General features: G+C 44.1%; 1 protein-coding gene across 1 annotated transcript in view; it reads left to right on the forward strand.

The window, feature by feature from the left end:
• The first annotated feature begins 14,171 nt into the window (after positions 1 to 14,171).
• Positions 14,172 to 19,270, forward strand: part of PLXND1 (plexin D1) — a 149,305-nt gene continuing 144,206 nt past the window's right edge. Inside the window, exon 1 of the mRNA XM_053378082.1 lies at positions 14,172 to 16,900. Coding sequence (XP_053234057.1) covers positions 15,317 to 16,900 — 1,584 coding nt within the window. The 5' untranslated portion in view covers positions 14,172 to 15,316. The remainder of the gene's footprint in view (positions 16,901 to 19,270) is intronic.

Raw genomic sequence — 19,270 nt, forward strand, 5'->3', positions numbered from 1 at the left:
AGAGTAGACCTTATTTAGATACACAGTCCTTTTTTCTATATTAAAAGGCTGTTTTATTTAATCTTTCTCATAGGAAAGATGGACATATTATACATGTCATTTTCCTCTAATAATTTCCTAATAATGCTGTTTTGCTTACCTTTTATACTGCCAGAGCAAAATGGACAGTTTTCCATTATTTTTCTCTCTTCTCCCTTTTTTTCCTGAGCAGCTTCATGAAATCCAGAACCTTTAGGTGTATTATTTCACTCACTGGCTTTCCATTTGGTGGGTCACATAACCCACTGCTAGCTTCTATCTTGACCTAAGGAGGATGTCAACAGCAATACCACCACATTCTTTCTTAAACATGGGTTAAGAAGATAAGAGGCTGAGAGAGAAGTAGAATAAATTAAATGTGGGCTGCATGTTGAATGTTAATTCATTATCTGGCACTTATCGACACTTAATCTCATCTTCTAAATTTTGCCATGACCTCCATTCTGGAGAGATCCTTCAGGAGCTCTTCAAGTTGTATTTAGGCTTTATTATCTTGGATACTGTGGTGTCATCTGCAAATTTGGCTATCTCATTAATTACCCATCTTCCATGGCTGCTACCAGTTCCACAAATAGTAATATGGGGGGAAATCATATTTGGAAGCATGAATCTCACAGCAGCTCCTGAAGAACAGTGAAAGGTTAATTAACAGAATATCTGCAAAAACTCAGGCTTCTTGTATTTGTCCTAATTGTGCTTGCTAGTGTGCTCAGACCACAATTATTACTGGGTTCTGTACTGGATGTGGCCAAGTCTCTAACGTGTCTTAAGAATTTTGTGCCTCTTGTGTTTTGTGAATTCTGTATTTCAGCAGCAAGAGACTCTGTGGATCAATTTAGCTCACTCTCATGTGACCAAGAAAGCATATCCTTAAATTAGCTCCTAGAACTTGGTGCCCTACAAACATTCTGGCCTCAAATTCCCTTGTCCCAGTCAACATGGCCAATGGTCAGGGATGATGGGAGTTGTAGATCAACAACATAGGGAGGGCACCACATTGAGGAAGCTAAAGCATACACATGCCTGCTCAAGCCCTTACTAAAAATCTCCACACCTCTTCTGAAGATCTCCTAACATGAAAAAGTAGCATCTCCAGGCAACTTATATTAATACTGAATTGCCTCTACCCTAATTTTAAAGTTAAATTCATTTTTCTTAAGCTTAAATAAATTATTACTGCATTTTGCACATTGGATGAATTGAACAACCATCTCCCTTTTTGAGATCTTTTAAATGTTTGAAAGTGGTCAACACGCTGCTAATGTTTCTTTATAAAATGCCGCACCATATTTATAATGCTGTATTTAAGATGGACTTCCGGAGGCGGCGCGAAACAGCAATGGCGGTCCTCTTCAGTTGTTGAAGAGGGGCTCCGCGGAAAAGGGTCGTGCGCTGCGGCACAGCGACGACCCGTTTAGGAAAACCACGGGTAGAGTGAGCCCGTGGCCGTGGGATTCGGCGGGCACCAGGAGCGACCTCGGATACGCAGAAGGGACCCCGTAAGGGGCTCCGGAACGTGGAGGGGGTAGCGGTGCTGTGAATCCATCGCTCTTTCCGCGGAAGCGAAGCCGCGCGGCTGCTGCTGATGAGCGCTGACCTTTCTTCTTTGAACATTTGATTGGAAACAACAAACTCGTGAGTAAGAAATTTGAGGCTTTATTTGGACATCAAATTGGTGAATTTCGGCTGAAAGCGGGAGACGCTAAAAAGGAAGTCAGTCTTCCGTCCCTGTTTAAAGTACTGAGCAAAGTTTTTTTAAAGCGGAAGCGTTGAAAGGAGTTTAAAAGAAGTTGGAACTTACCCTGCAAGTTTGGATTTGATTGTGAGACTGTGCTATACCTCTCTATATTTTGTGGATTATAAAGTTATAAGCCCCAGCTCACGGGCTGCCTGGATACAAAGTAACATCAGACTGTGGCAACTGTGTATAGAGACATAAAGTTACATTGGGCTACTTTGCAGTTACAAAAAAGGAACTGTTGTTCACACCTTCGCAAAGAACCTTTATCATCTGCAGTTTAAAGTGAATTTAGAGGGTTTCCCCCCCTTATTTTGGATTTTACCATATTTGGGAATTAAATGGTGGAAACTTTTGGGGAGCTCCCCCTGCTGGATTGTGGAAATATAAACCTCTGAGAACTGCTGGTTGTTTTGGAAATCTTTTTGCCTGGATGATTGCTTTTCCCATGGGATTTACAATTTGACCTTGAAACCTAGACAGTTGTGGAATGAGTGTGGCAGGAAAAACAAGATCTGTTCCAATTGTGACAGGTCTGCAAGAAGGACAATTTAAACAGCCAGTTTTGGAGGATATGGCTGCAGGAGGATTAGACCCTATTTCTAAAGAAATATTGGATCAACTGGCAGCATTAAATAAGAAAGCTGATGAACAAGCGGCTAAATTTGACCAGGTTACAGCAACGATTAATAAGTTGACAGACCAAGTTGCTCAAAACACACAGGCGATAGGAAATTTTGAAAAGACTATATCAGAGAACCGAAAATTAGCTGAGGACGCAAACACGAAAGCAGACCAAAACAAAAAAAGGATTGAGGAATTAAGAGGGGAAGTAAGACCACTGAGTAGACAGGTCACTGAACAACAGGCCTATCTGTCTATGGCGGAGCTGAAAAACCGGGAAAGTAATCTTAGGATTAGAAATATTCCAGAACTAGAAAAGGAAGATCTGGCTGGCTTTTTGACTGCAGAAATATCCAAGTTCTGGGGTTTGGCAGAAGAGAAAGACTTCAAAATCGTCACCGCTTTTAGATTGGGAAGAGTGGCCAAGAAAGATAAACCAAGGGATTGCTTGATCATATTGAGATACAAGCAAGAAAAAGACAACATACTTGGCCTACATTTTAAAAACCCATTGGTGATACAGGGAAAGACAGCAGAAATCTTCAGAGACATACCAAAACAATTGTTGGACTTAAGAACTACATACAAGGATCTGGCAAGATTATTAAGAAACAACACAATCCCTTACAGGTGGGAATTCCCCCAAGGATTATCTTTTAATTTGAAAGGGAAGAAGGTGAGAATCAGAACAGCAGAAGAGCAAGAAAAATTCCTAAACGATCACGGGGAGGACCTTCGAAAAGGGACAGCAGGTACCTGGCCACCCCCCACGCCTGGTACAAAAGATCCACCTCCAGACATAGACGAGAAGGGAGACAACCCCATCGGCTAACAAGCTGATCCAGGATGTCTCTGCAGCTTTTTAGTTGGAATATCCATGGGGCAAATTCCCCTGAAAAAAGGAAAAGGATTTTTCACATTTTGAGGAAAGAACAACTAGACGTCATTTGTCTCCAGGAAACCCATGTGACTAGGCTCCACAGAAGAGTGCTAATAAACAAGCGACTAGGCCAAGAATTTATTTCATCAGCTAAAGAAAAGAAAAGGGGAGTCGTGATATATGCAAAGGAGAGCCTAGCACCAAAATTTGTGTTCAAAGATGAACAAGGAAGAATTTTGGCGATCGAAATACAATCACAAGGAGAAAAAATTTTGATAATTGGAATTTATGCACCAAATGAGGGGAAATCTGAATTTTATGGGAAGCTGCATGAGACAATGCTGGACCATATGGACTATAATAACATCATTCTGATGGGAGATATGAATGGGGTTGTCTCCACACACATGGATAAGTCACAAAATCAAAATGTGACTAAAGATGGCAGACTACCAAAGACTTTTTTTGAACTCACAGACAATATGGACTTGATTGATATCTGGAGGACAAAGAACCCCCTAGGTAGAGAGGGAACATTCTTTTCTGAGGCCCACCTATCCTGGACAAGAATCGACCAAATCTGGATATCTAGAGGACTGGCACCCAAGACCAAAAAAGTAGAGATCTGCCCTAAAACTTGCTCCGACCATAACCCCTTGAAAATGGACTTGAGACTTACACCAGCTGGATCCTTCAGATGGAGAATGAATGATGCATTGTTTAGAGACCAGGAGATAGTGAAGAAGGCCCAAAAGACGATGAAAGACTACTTTGAACTAAATTTGAACACTTCGGTGGAAAAAAAAACAATCTGGGACGCAAGCAAAGCTGTTATGAGAGGGTTTCTGATACAGCAGAATTCTATTAAGAAAAAACTCTGGAACGGTAAAAAGGACAAGATCTTGGAAAGGATAAAAGACGGAGAGAAAAAGTTGAGACTAAATCCAAAATCAAAAGAAGTTTTGAGAGAAATAAAATTCCATCAAGCACAATATGCAAAACTGATAAATCAAGAAGTTGAATGGAAAATCAAACAGATGAAACAAAGATCATTTGAATCGGCAAATAAATGTGGGAAGCTGCTATCATGGCAGCTGAAAAAGAGACAAAAACTGAACTTTGTTACCAATCTAGAGGTTGAAGGAGAATGTATTCAGAAACCAGAGGAAATTAGAAAGTGTTTCCAGAGATATTTTAAAAAATTGTTTTCCCAAGGACCCCAAGTGGAGACTGAAATAAATAAATTTTTAAAAAGCTATGGCCTACAAAAACTAACACAAGACAAACAAACTGACCTGAATTATAAAATAACCCAACAGGAAATCGAAAATGCCATTCAGAACATGCAACTAGGCAAATCCCCGGGCCCAGATGGACTTACCTCCAAATACTATAAGATATTGAAGGAATACCTGACTCAGCCATTGATGGAGGTATGTAATCAAATTATGGAAGGGAAGGGGGCACCAGAATCGTGGAAAGAGGCATTCATCACTTTGATACCAAAATTGGAATCTGAAAAGACTCAACTTAAGAACTACCGTCCCATCTCACTCCTAAACGTGGATTACAAGATTTTTGCTGACATTTTGGCAAATAGATTGAAAAAAGTCTTAAATGGAGTTATTCATAAAGACCAAGCAGGCTTTCTCCCTGGCAGGCATTTGTCAGATAATACTAGGAACATTGTTGACGTTCTGGAACTTCTACAGACAAATTTGAATACAAAAGCAGTTTTGATATTTATAGACGCGGAGAAGGCCTTTGACAATATATCTTGGAAATTTATGAAGAAGAATTTGGAAGGGATGGGAGTGGGAAGGGCGTTCCAAAATGGCATAGATGCAATATATTCAGAACAAAAGGCTAAATTGATAGTAAACAATGTGGTGACAGAAGAGTTTAAAATTGAAAAAGGAACACGACAGGGGTGCCCCCTATCACCCTTGCTATTTATTTCTGTCCTTGAGGTTTTGCTAAATTTGATCAGGAAGGATCAGCAGGTGGAAGGAATACAGGTCGGAGGAAAACAATATAAACTGAAGGCCTTTGCAGATGACTTGGTTTTGACATTACAGGAGCCGGTGTCCAGCACAAAAAGAGTATTGGAATTAATTTCTGAGTTTGGTCGGGTGGCGGGATTCAAGTTAAACAAACAAAAAACTAAGGTTTTGGCAAAAAACTTGACACCTTTAGAAATAGATGGGTTTCAGAAGGAAACAGAACTAAACGTTGTTAATAAAGTGAAATACCTGGGGGTCAACTTGACTGGGAAAAATTTGAATCTGTTTAAAGATAATTATGAAAAATGTTGGTCTGAAATTAAAAAGGATCTAGAAATCTGGTCAAGATTGAAACTTTCCTTGTTGGGAAGAATTGTAGCAGTAAAGATGAATGTATTGCCAAAAATGCTGTTTCTGTTCCAGACCCTACAGATCGTGGACAGAGTGGAATGTTTTGGAAAGTGGCAGAGGGACATTATGAAGTTTGTCTGGCAGGGCAAAAAGCCCCGAATAAAATTTAAAATATTAACAGATGCAAAGGAAAGAGGGGGTTTTGCCCTGCCGGACTTAAGGTTGTATTATGAAGCTGCATCCCTCTGCTGGCTGAAAGATTGGTTTTTGCTAGAAAACACTGATGTCCTAGATCTGGAAGGGTTCAACAATGCTTTTGGGTGGCATGCATATTTGTGGTACGACAAGGTAAAGTCTCATAAGTTGTTTAAAAACCATATTGTAAGGAAATCTCTGTTTTCTGTCTGGACTAAATACAAGGACTTATTTGAAAACAAGACTCCGAGGTGGTTATCACCGATGGAGGCTAAAGCCACAAAAATACTTAATATGGGGGGTGGCTGGGCAAAATACTGTGAAATAATAGAAAGAGTGGGTGACACTTGGAGGTTGCAGAGCTTTGAAAAATTGAAAGGGAAGGTGCGAGACTGGTTTCACTATGCCCAAATTTTAGAGATCTTTAAAAAAGATAAAAAAATTGGTTTCCAGGTGGAAAAATCAAAATTAGAACTAGAATTACTTGAACCTAAGACGAAAGTGCTTTCAAGAATGTACAACTTGCTGCTTAAATGGAATACTCAAGATGAGACAGTCAAATCAGCCATGATAAAATGGGCACAAGATATTGGATACAACATTATGTTTGAGGACTGGGAAAGGTTATGGACCACCGGTATGAAATTTACGGCATGTAGTGCCTTAAAGGAAAATATTATGAAAATGATGTACAGGTGGTACATGACCCCAGTCAAACTTGCAAAGATATACCATTTGTCTGATAATAAATGTTGGAAATGTAAGGAGGCTGAAGGAACTTTTTACCACCTCTGGTGGACATGCCCGAGGGTGAAGGCCTTCTGGGAAATGATTTATAACGAGTTGAAAAAGGTATTTAAGTATACCTTTCAGAAGAAACCAGAGGCCTTCCTCTTGGGCATTGTGGGCCAGAGGATACCTAAGAAAGACAGAACCTTCTTTCTATATGCAACGACTGCAGCAAGAATTCTCATAGCTAAATACTGGAAGGCACAGGAGCTACCCACACTGGAAGAATGGCACACACAACTGATGGACTATATGCAACTAGCCGAAATGACTGGCAGAATCCGAGACCTGGGAGAAGAGGCTGCGGAAGAGGATTGGAAAAAATTTAAGGACTATTTACAAAAACATTATAAGATATATGAATGTTAAAAATTTGCTAAGGTTTGAGGTAAATACGCTTCAGTATTGAAATTCGGAGTTGATAGAAACAAAGTTAATGATTGAGAAAAGTTTTAATTTCAGAGTGAATAATTAGATGAAAATACAAAAACACAGGAAACAAGGTATTAATTTGCTGTTTATATTTATTATAAAGAATGCAGGGATGGAGGAGATGGGGAAGTCCAGTGGATGATGAAAAAAAAAAAAAAAGACTTCGAAAAATGAATTTTTTCTTGTTTAATTTCTTTTTCTTTCTGTAAAACCGCTTTTGTTGTGTTATTGATGATGGATTTAGATTCTGGAAAAAAGCAATAAAAAAATTTATAAAAAAAAAAAAATATAATGCTGTATTTAAAAAAAACAAGTATTGTTATGATATTTCTGCTTCCTCAGTTTTTTTCTCTGGCCAAAACATCCCAGAATCAAACTCTTGCTCACTATATTCCATCTAGACTGGGTTTCATCTTGCAATTATGCAAACGTTCTTGTTTATCTGTAGTACTGTAGTGGTTCATCTAGGATCTTCTCAGCACTGAAAGTGGGATTAGCACTGTTATATCCTAAATCCTGGAAACAGTATTTTCTTTCAACACGAATTATGCCAGTATACTGGTTCACAGTCACTTTGTTGTCTATTAGAACCCCCAAATCTTGCTGTGCCAATTGCCACCTGACATACTATGTGCATTTGGTCCAGTGGGTCAGAAACGGGGGAGCAGCTTCCCCTTTGTGCAATATGTGCAATGTGACTTGGAAAAGGAGTGGTCAAGAGCAAAGCCCATCCAGGGAGAGAGGATCCTGCCATAGGCAAAGCCTCCAGAGAGGCAGAGAATGTATGAGAGCTTCTGGCCATATTAGTTCTACACTCTCCTGTCTGGTTTCAGAAGGGTGTCTTCAAATTCCAGTGTGAAATATGTCCCAGTGTGAAATATGTCCCATAAAGATTCTGTGACTCTGCTTGCCTTCGACTTCCAAATGACTAATAGATATATGAAGGGAATTTCCTGCAACACTTATTCCTGCAAAACATGGTTAGATGTGTTTTTCCACCCTTAAATTAGAAATAAGATGTGTTACTACTCTGCACGTGTTTTTTACGAGTCATTTGCACATATATAACATAGTAATCATACCCCCCAGATAGATAGGATGGCTCCTAAATCCCCTTGTACTGGTTACAACAGGGAAATAAATATGGCAGCATAGCTATACTCTGGTGTCAGCAGGAGGCTTCTGCCAATGTAACCCTGATGTTGGCAGGATGACGTCAAAGCAAAAGGAACCTGAGTGAAACTGGGGGCATGGTGGGCAGGAATGGGCCTAGCGGAAGTGCTATGCTATGTGCTATGTGTGGGAGCCAGTGTGGTGTAGTGGTTAAGAGCGGTAGACTCATAATCTGGTGAACTGGGTTCGCGTCTCCGCTCCTCCACATGCAGCTGCTGGGTGACCTTGGGCTAGTCATACTTCTCTGAAGTCTCTCAGCCCCACTCACCTCACAGAGTGTTTGTTGTGGGGGAGGAAGGGAAAGGAGATTGTTAGCTGCTTTGAGACTCCTTAGGGTAGTGATAAAGAGGTATATCAAATCCAAACTCTTCTTCTTCTTCTTCTTACTTGGGATTCTTACTGCCTTTAATAATGGCATATTGCTATGTCTGCAAGTGTGACGTAATAAGTTATAGCACTCACACTAAAACCAGACTGGGAGCCGAAGGCAAATGCCTCCCATTTAACTCTGCAGATTTCATATCTCAATATATGTTGGATGCGACTCCAAACCCCACATTTAGAGAAACAGGAGAGTGCAAGTGGAAACTTTGGTCCTGGCACATTTTTCACAAAGGCCAGGCTTTGGTCAAGCAGAGAGAGGTATGGGATGCAAATGTGGCTTGTTAAATGGAATTCGGTTTTTGTATTCAGAACTGCAGACAATAATAGGTCTTTGGGTCTGTTTTTCTTGGAATGCAGCCCGTGTGAGAATTGTTGGCAATGATATGGTGGACCAGGCTGCTAAGAATGCACTCAAACATAAGGGCACCGACATTGTGTTGCCATTGTCCTCCCTGGAATTAAAATGGGTTTAGTAGAAGCTTGTGAGTGAACAGCATAGATACTTTGAACCAGGCTTCATGGGTAGGAGGGTCTCTTCATTTTTGTTCAGCTCTAGATTTTCAAAATTTAAAGCTGCAGGGAATGGATGAAACAAGCAAGTCTGTTTTTGATAGAACGCTGCTCTTCAGGGTAATTTGTTCAAAGTTGGAAGGACTGGCACTGACCTTTATGAAGCTCGTGGGATGAAGGAAACAAATTGATCAAATAGGATGGGTTTGTCTGAGATATTGGACTGGATTCAGCTGAGCCCTGATAGTGGAAACCAGTGCAAGGACTCCCACTAGTGCAACAGGGTTTTCTGCCCCATCTCCTCCCCCTGTGTGCTTGGCTGGGAGGGGGTGGTCCCAGAGCAGCGCATGAAGGAAAAGGAGGGGAGCTTGTTCCTTCCAGCAAGTTGAAATGCTTGTGCTGCTGGAACAATCTCATGAGTGCTATGTTAAATTCCTCCAAGAGGAGTGAAAGGGAAGCCCCACTTTGCAAACTTAATGTATTGGATGTTATAAATTTGTCTTGAGGGACTAACTTTCAGGACAGAAATCTCCAGGGACTCAATGTTGGCAATTTTATGGAAGTTCTTGCAAATTATTAAGCTTTGCAAATGATTATAACTGACTAGTAAAAAGGTTGTAGCCCATTAAGTGATAGTAATAGGTCCTTACAAGACCATTCAGATCCAAGAGAGAAAGAGGAAGAAGGAAGAGCAGAAGGAGAAGGGAGAATGGCTGATGTGTGGTTGTTGGTCAACCGAAGGAAGAGATGAAAGCGGAAGTCGGGAAGTTTAAGAACTGGCTTTGAGAGGCTTCAGAAACCAAAAGCTGACATCACTGGGCTACAGTTGAGGTTTGTGAAGAGAAACTTGTGGCTCAAGAGGCAGCCCTTGGGAGAGTTCTACAGATAGCTGTCAGTAGATTTCCTATGTACTTGAGGTAACAGCAGTTACTGGACCAGAGGAAGTCCTGACAAAAACCTGATGGACTCCAGAGGGCAGAGGGCATGGATCTGCTTCTTTCCTCAGCTGTTTGTATCTTCCTTCCCCTGAGATTCCCTTGATGACAGACCCCATGGTGCTTTTTCCTAAGATTTATAGCAGTCCAGAGGGGGCGGGGATTTCCATCAGAATTGTGGGAGAGGAAGTTCAAAGTTTTCTTCTCCCTGCAATGCCCCTTGTGCTGTTCAGCTGACTGTGCTGCTCATCTGAGGGTGAAGAGGCTGGATTTCAAAAAAAAACAGAACAAACAAAAAACTCTTTATCTGGAACCCCACAATGCAACCCAACTGCTTGACTGATCAGTGGGATGGTATGTTGTGGGACATGTAAGATTAGGCAGTGGGCTGGGAAAAGCCTGGGAAGCATAGATGGTACACTTCTAAAACATAAATACCCAAAAGGGGGCATGTTTTTATTTTTGGTTTTTTAACTATACATACTGAGCAGATAATGTCACATTGCCAAGAGAATGTACAAAATTCAGTCACTATATGCACATTCCCCAAGGCTAGTTGGAGATTGTGCACATTGACTTGGAAACGTGCACAATTCCCATTTCCTGGAAGGATTAAGTGAATGTTATCCATGAAGGAGTTGGTGGACGTATTTTCCATGGATACTAGGTGTGACTGTTGCTGTTTCTATACTGGCATTTTTTGCTTCTGCTGTTGTACTGTTGACTCTCCTTCTGTTTGAGCACAAAGTTGTGACTAAGCCCCCATCTGCACTATACATTTAAAGCAGTACCATACCACTTTAAATGGTAGTACCATACCACTTAAAATAGCCTCCCCCCATGAATTCTGGGAACTGTAGTTTGTTAATGGTGCTTAGTTGTTAGGAGATCCCTATTCACCTCACAGAGCTATAAGAACCATAGTCCCCCGGGAAGAGGGGATGTTAAACCAGTTTTGAAATTACAACTCTTTGAGGGGAAAGGGGAGCTCCTAACAACTCTAGGCACCCCCAACAAACTACCATTCCCAGGATTCTTTGGGGAAAACAATGACTGTTTAAAGTGATATCATACTGAGTGAAATATATAGTGCAAATGGGACATATATTACACTAGTGTGATTCCAGTTTACCAGCTACCTGGTGTGAAGACCATAGAATCAATGGCTATGACTGTTTCTTCTAGATTCCTTCTTATGGTGCCAGAGTTCGGGCCTCTAATACAAAGAAGCCTGTTCTCTTTCTCCCCTCCCCCAAAGATTCACCCTATCAGATAATTGGCTGAAGACCCTAAAATGAAAGCATCACAATTCAGTAAAGATATTGGAAATTATAGGCCCAGTATCTCATTCTATCCTTTTGTGAAATGGGGCTAATGATTCTTCTGTAGCTCAGCTGCGTATCGTAATGTTTAATTAACTTATGCTTATAAATTCCTTTGGCACTTTCCAATAAAAGGTGTTAAACATAAGGTGTTATTATCTTCAAAACATTGGTGTTTATTCCTTGCTCACAGTTGGATTTGAAACTCAGAAACTGAAAATGTAAAATCCCAGCAATTATAGGAGTTCCACATTAATAACTCTGTCCATTAGGAATATGATTAGCATGAACTATGAGATAGACGGACAGACAGAGGAAGGAATAGTCTGTATTTCATTTAACACACGCTTTTGGCTAGCCACTGCTCCGATGTATTAATTAATGCTCTGAAGAGGAGAAAAGGCTAGGAAAGCGGGTGAAACAAGCTGGCAGGTGTAGAAATAAGATTAGACAACGAGGTAGGGCTTGCTCCCCATCCTGAGCATGGATCATTCAGAATTCCCATCACCCTTACTGATGTTTTCTACAAGTGAAAATAACTTGGGTGACACAAGATCTAGAGTGGGCACAAGGAAATAAAATAGGAAATGGAGCCTTTCAACACTAGCAGGCGGGTGACCAACAAAGCAGCAAATCTGCTCCACCAAAGGGAAGTTTTTGCTATTCAGTGCTAAAATCAAAGTCTTTCTTAGCAAAATAAGGCTGTCCCACTGCTTAGGGTCCTGGCATCTAATGAGGTGTGTGGAATACAAAGCATGGGACTATGGATGTCAGTTTCCCAGCCTTTGGGAGGGAGGAAAGCATGTCCTTCTCCTGCTCCTTATATCTATCATAATAAACTACATCAACACTATAAGATTAACGATAAAGAAAAATGCAGTTGCGTGGTTCCCCCTCCCCCCTTCTTTTTTTAGTTCTGAGCCTTTAGGGGACACTACAGGCACATTATTAATTTTTCCTTCACATGCCTTTGGAGCATTAAAAGGCTGAATTAGAGAAGATAAAATAATAATAACAATAATTCACGTTCTCATGATTTAATATTGAGTAGTGATTTTAAGGTTAAGGAATCTCTGCATCATGTGACTTTTTTTTGGGGGGGTGGAAATGTTGTCAACTCCATGGAGCCAGCAAGGCTCAGAGTTAAAAAATGATTGCTGTTTCCCCTCTGATTGAATCAATCTTGTAAGAAAGCTTGATATGCCATCTACTAGTCACCTCCCATTTCCTAAAGGGCAACATTCTGGCCCAATGCCAGCAACTGCTTCTATAGATACAGAACCTTACAGGAAAAATTAACACTGGAGAATCAGCCACCCACTCTTTGTGTGAGCTTTAACTATGAAGGGGCATTCAACCAGTTAGTCTGGGTGGCTGAAGGCCAATGTGACACAGCAGATGTGTGTAATTGTGTCATTCTGGGTTTTTTTTATATATATAAAAGACAATAAAAGTAAAATGTAGAAGGGTAAGACTATGATCAGATGAATGGAGGAGACAGGGGAGTGGCTTAACCATTTCCTTTCTGGGGAATTACCCCAGCTGCTTTTTCACCCTCAGGAGAAAAGATACACATGGGTAGAAAGCAAGGGGGTGGGGAATACTGAGAAGAAAAATGGCAAGATGGTTAAGCATAAAACACACTCTTTCAGTTCCCTCAATTAAATTCCCAGCACCCCAGAACTGAAGAAGTGATCATGAGACTGCCGAACATGTCAGCCACGTGTCATTTGGTCAGGCCTTAACTAACCATCTGCATATCACAATAAGCTTAGGAGTTGAACTTGTGTTCTCTTTGCTTTGATTCTACATACTAAATATAACTGAGTGAAAAGTGATTTTCAGGACATGTATCCCCCTACTTTTATTTGTTTACTCACGAGGGTGTGCATTCCTGTAGGTGTGGGGCATTTGCTCCTGAATAATATTTGCAGAGGGGGGAAAATGTAAAGTGGCTTGAATTGCCTTTGTTTGCATGAAGATACCCAGATCTTAGGGGCAGAAATCCATGCCAGAACCCGACAGGTGAGGAAATCAAATGTTAAGAGTCTGAGAAGCTGGCATGGAACAGTGGGAGCAGAGTGCTGGGGAACGTTGCAAGAACTCTAAATCACAAGAGAAGCAGGAAATGTTTGAGGTGTGTGTAGGAACCAGGAGTTTCAAACATGGAGAGCCAGTGTGGTGTTGTGGTTAAGAGTGGTAGACTCGTAATCTGGTGAACCGGGTTCGTGTCTCCGCTCCTCCACATGCAGCTGCTGGGTGACCTTGGGCTAGTCACACTTCTTTGAAGTCTCTCAGCCCCACTCACCTCACAGAGTGTTTGTTGTGGGGAGGAAGGGAAAGGAGAATGTTAGCCGCTTTGAGACTCTTTCGGGTAGTGATAAAGTGGGATATCAAATCCAAACTGCTCTTCTTCTTCTCTGATGTACCAACAGCTTCCATTTGTGACATGCCACTTTATTTTAATTTATTACATTTGTAACCCATCACCTTTGAGCAGCTCAGGTCAGAGTATATGACAAAAGCTCCAGTGATGTCCAGAAAGCTTTGTGGCAGAATGAAGGTATCTAACCAGGCATCCCAGACCAAAGTCTAAAAGTCTATGCTTTGCACAACAGATGCTCTTTACAAAAAGCTATTACTACACTATTTTTTAAAAAATAAAAATAAATAAAACCATTGAAAAAGCATGTATCATTAACAGTGCACTAAGAAGAGTGATCTAAAACAGGCACCGTCTTCTCAAAATAATGATAGTCAAGAGACGATTCCTCCAAGTGGTGGACTGATGAGGAGGAAACCTGGAGTGTGCTACAACTGATCTGTGGGGAAGGAGGTCCCTGAGATTGTGAACTTGGGAGAACACAAGAGGTGCCCTGCAGTTCAGCACACTCTGAAGTACATTTTCAAACACCCTCGCTGCTCTATGGTGCCAATGAGCAAAACACAGTGGGACTGAACCAGTTCACCCCTCCCTCATCTTACATGCTTGGCATACTTGTCCTCTTAATTTATTCCTGACCCCCAAACCCCAGACAGCCTGACCTTCTCTTTTTTGTTATCCTTTCTGGTAAAACCCTTTTTATGAGTAGGGCAGCACTTCAAGCAGATGGAGAGTTAACTTATTTTCATTGCTGGGGGTGGGAGAGGGAGAGAATAACAGCAAGGAGAAGGGGTCGCTTAGTGTTGCCTTTTCCTGAAATTAATGTTGTTTGGTTAGGTCTATTTTTACAACTGATTGCAGTGTTGCTTTATGGCTAGAGGAGAAAAGTTTTCTATCTCCTACTCTTCTTCTCCCCCCCCCACCCTTTCCCTCCGCCTCCCGCTAGTGGAGTCCTACATTCTTGCTTCCCAACATTAAAAAAAGGAGAAAAGCGCAAAACACAAGAGTTATTTGTTAGCAAAGGAGCTGCTATCAAGAGCTGCTTCTTTGTGTTTGGGGCTGGTGCGGTGATTGCCTTCCAGCTTTGGGGAAAAATTGCTTCAACTTAATCATATTCACATGACAAACCCTAAATAAAGGAGGGGGGAGAGGTAATGCCAAAAAAAAAAAAGAGGACCTCGGAGAAGTCGGAGAGCGGCAGCTTGTCCTCAGGCAGAGACAGAGAGAGAGAGAGAGAAAGGAAGGAGAGAGAAGCTGTCAGACTTAGGGGAGGGCGCAGCTTTTCTCAGACGTGCCGTTTTAACCCCACTCGAGACGTCGGTCCAGTAAGGAGGCAAAAGGCTGCCGATCGCTTGCAACAAAGGCTTGGGACTTCCCTCCTGGCGTCACTCCGGAGCTGAGGCGTGTTAGATCCTCTGCAGGAAACAGGTTTTCCTTTCTCGTGCTCCGCTGCGTTGCTTCATCCGCCGCCGCCGCTCTTTCCTTTCCTGGCGATTGCCAAGCCCCGTTTCGCCGAGGAGCCTCATGCTCTGTTCAGCGCAGCAGCCCAGGAGGCAGGATGGTTTCTTCGCCGGGTCGGCGAGGCGCTAGCCAGGTGCTGCCGCGGGGCGATCGCCTTCTCCCAGCCTTTCCCCTCGTGCTCTTGCTGCTCCCGGTGCTCCCGGTGCCCGGGCTGGAAGTGCAGCACAAGTTCGTCTCGCTCACGGCCACCAACAACTTCGCTCTGGATGCTTCGGGAGGCAAGGTGTACCTGGCGGCCGTCAACCGGCTCTACCAGCTGTCGGGCCCCAACCTGACCCTGGAGGTGGAGGAGCAGGTGGGACCCAAGGAGGACAACCCGCTTTGCCACGCTCCGCAGCTGCCCCAGGCGTCGTGCGAGCACGCCCGGAAGCCCACCGACAACTACAACAAGCTGCTGCAGCCCGACCCGGAGCAAGGCATCCTGGTGGTGTGCGGCTCCGTCTACCAGGGCTTCTGCCAGCTGCGCAGCATGGACAACATCTCCGTCGTGGCCGTCGCTTTCCCGCCCGGGGCAGGTGGAGGCGGCGGCGGCGGGGACCAGGTCACGGTGTTCCCCAGCATGCTCAACGTGGCGGCCAACCACGCCAACGCGTCCACCGTGGGCTTGGTGCTCAAGCAGGCCGGGCAGGACACGCGCCTGCTGGTGGCCGCCACTTACACGGGCTTGGGCAGCCCCTTCTTCCCGCGCAACGCCAGCCTGGAGGACCACCGCTTCGAGAACACGCCCGAGATCGCCATCCGCGCTCTGGACGCCCGCGGGGACCTGGCGCGCCTCTTCACCTTCGACATCAACCCCTCCGACGACAACATCTTCAAGATCAAGCAGGGCGCCAAGGAGCGCCACAAGCTCAGCTTCGTGCGCGCCTTCCTGCACCGCGGAGCCCGACCGCCGCCGTCGCAGCCGCCGCCTTCTCGCCCCGGCGAGGAAAAGGGCGCCCCCAGCGGCCGGAGCCCCTACGCGGGGCCTGGGGCCTCCCTTCTCCCCGGCGGCGCCCCTGCCCGGAGCGGCCTCCCGCTCTCGCCTCCGGCGGGCGCCTCGCTCGGCCGCTACGCCTACTTGGCCCTCAACAGCGAGGCGAATGCGCGGGAAAAGGAGAGCCACTCGCACAGCCTGCTGGCGCGCATCTGCCTGGGCGACCCGGCCGAGGCGACAACTCTGAACGGCAGCAGCGGCGGCGGCGGCGGCGCGGAGACCAAGAAGCTGACCGAGTCCTACATCCAGATGGGGCTGCAGTGCAGCAGCGGCGCCTGGCGCGGAGGTGGGGCGGCGTCGGGGGCGGCCGGCGGCGGCGGCGGCGACCTCTTCAACCGGCTGGTGTCGGTCTTCCCCGCCAGCGCCGCCCTGCAGGTGGGCTCGGGAAGCGCTTCGCCGCCCCGGCCGGAGGAGCTGCTCTTCGGGGTCTTCGAGAAGGCCTCGTCCTCCTCCTCCTCCGGGACGGGGTTTGGGGGCCGGCAAGCGCCCCAGCCCTCGGCGCTGTGTGTTTTCCGCTTCGCCGAGATTGAGGAGGCCATCCGGGTGGCCAGGAACTCTTGCTTCGTGGCTCCCGACGCCGGGCTGGTCACGGTGCTCGACAGCGTGGTGCAAGGCACCGGGCCCGCCTGCGAGAAGAGGAAAATCCAGGTAAGGGAGTGGGCGGGCCACCCAGAAGGCCTGCCTATCAGTGTCCACAGTTAGGCGAAGTTTGGCCAGCTTTTAGTGCCAGGGCTCTCACTACCATGTATTTTTGGGGGCCCACCTTGTTTTTGTAGTTTTAGGTGGTTTTAAACTTGTTTCCCATGGTGCTTGCTAATAGCAATGTTGTGTTTTAATTTGCTGCAACCAGCCCTGGGAACTTAGGGTGAAGGGTGGGTAATAAATTGTAGTATGATAATGCCAACAGTGATAGAAAGAGTGCAGCTGAGCATGTCCAGAAAGCTGAACAAGGACAGCCACCCTTCATAGGGATTAGGAGGAAGACTTTGTGGGATGCACCTGGTAAAGCAGTTCCAATGTTAGAAGCAGAGGACTGTGTCATTCAGGTGTGTTTTTGGGCTGGGCTGGGCTGGGGATGACTTACTTGGGAACCCCTCTGTAAGTAGCTGCAGCACAGAGAGTTAGTATATTGGAGAGTGTCCCTTTTGACTGGGCAAAAGGAAAGGTCAACCAAAACCATCAAGGTCATGGAGCACTGTGTCCCCATTGAGTAAAGGTTAAATGGGGGCAGTGTTTTTCAGTTTACCTACTTTGTGGCCGAAGGATTGGATAGGGGCATGATAGAAGTTTATAGAATTGTGCATGGCGTGTGGAGAAAGTGGGTGGAGAGACATTTTACTCCTCCTTTGTAAGTCCAGAACTTGGGGTCATTAGATGAAATGGATTGCAAATAGCCTCAGGACAGCAAAAGAAATGGCAGGTTGCTTACCTGTAACAAACGTTCTTTGAACACTCTGCTGTGTTTCGGTCACGCAGTGCATAATTAATGTCTGGGATTTGCTGCCATGCAATTAGATCCTGGCTTAGTTGACTTCAGAAGACACTTTTTGGATGTTTACTTTAAGAGTTCAACCTTCAGTTTATCCAGGCATGGGAATCTGAACTGTGACTGCTGTAAAAACCATAGATGGGGAACTTTTGTCTTTCCTGATGTTGTTGGACTTCAACTCCCATTATCTCTATTAAAAGGGAATAGTTAGGCAAATTCATGGAAGATGATTCTATCCTACTGCTGTCAGCAATCAGTTGCTGGTGAAGAAGTAGCAGGGAATGGCTGCTGTTTTCAGGCCCTGCTAGAAAGCGTCTGTTTGGCTACTGTTGGAAGCAGAGTAATAGATTTAGGTGGGCTGATCTAGCAAGGTGGTCCTTAAGAGGTCTATTTGCATCATGTGTATCTCTGAAGAAAGACTCATTGTGATAGTAATCCTGTTTCCTGGGCATTTTACTATTCGAGAGCAAAGTACAGATTTTCCATTGGGAAAACAATGTGGGTGATGGAGAAAAGAGAAATCTCTCTGATGAAGCAATCTGCTGAGGCAATTTTGGAATCAAGGTACATTGTTTTGGTAGAATATGGTGCTGTGTTTCCCTTGGTTAGATGTCCTTCTCTTATGTTGTCATCTCTCCACAATGCTGATTGTGCAGATTTTGCACAGGGAAAGCTCCTTAAACAGTCAGTGTAAGCCTTGGATATAGTTCTTTGTACAGAGCTAACTTCTAAAAAATTAAACATTTATATCATGTGCAAAGCAATATGAAAGTTAAAAAGACATACTAGCCTGCCATCGTAACCCTACTTACCTGCAAGCAAGCCCCATTGAATTCAATAGGACTTACTTCTGAGATGACATGCTTAAGATTGCACTGTAAATCTGTAGTGTAGCTTAAAAAGCAATTTCTAACCAGTTCTTCAAGGCTTCCTTTGTTTTGTCCTGTTTTGTATTGCAAACAATGAACTTTCGTGTATCTGCTGACAGTATCCTTCACATGAATAGACTAAATCAATACATTGGGTCCAAATATCACTGAGCTTTGACAGATTGATTTAGAACCCAGCATCTTTAATTTTTGTAGGTTTGATTCTGCATCCCAAACAAATTGCAAATCTGTTTCTGTGTGCAATGCCTGCTTTCTTCTATTTACTATCATTATTTACACTTGCACCCCTCCTTTCACTTAAGGAATGAAGGCAGCACACATGGTTCTCCAGTTTTCTTCTTGCAACAGCCCTGTGAGGTAGGTTAGGGTGTGATACGAATATAAGAAGAGCCTGCTGGATCAGGCCAGTGACCCATCTAGTCCAGCATCCTGTTCTCACAGTGGCAAACCAGATGCCTGTGGGAAACCCACAAGCAGGAACCAAGCACAAGAGCTCTGACCCATCCTGAGGTTTCCAGCAATTAGCATTCAGAAGTATTGCTACCTCCACGCATTGAGAAAGAGTGTAGCCACCATGGTTTTGCAAAACCGGGGTCTTAAGTGCTTACACTGGCTTTTTATAATAGTCACATTTAAAGC

This window comes from Podarcis raffonei, chromosome 2 (genome assembly GCF_027172205.1).
Source record: "Podarcis raffonei isolate rPodRaf1 chromosome 2, rPodRaf1.pri, whole genome shotgun sequence".
In the NCBI taxonomy this organism is placed as follows: domain Eukaryota; kingdom Metazoa; phylum Chordata; class Lepidosauria; order Squamata; family Lacertidae; genus Podarcis; species Podarcis raffonei.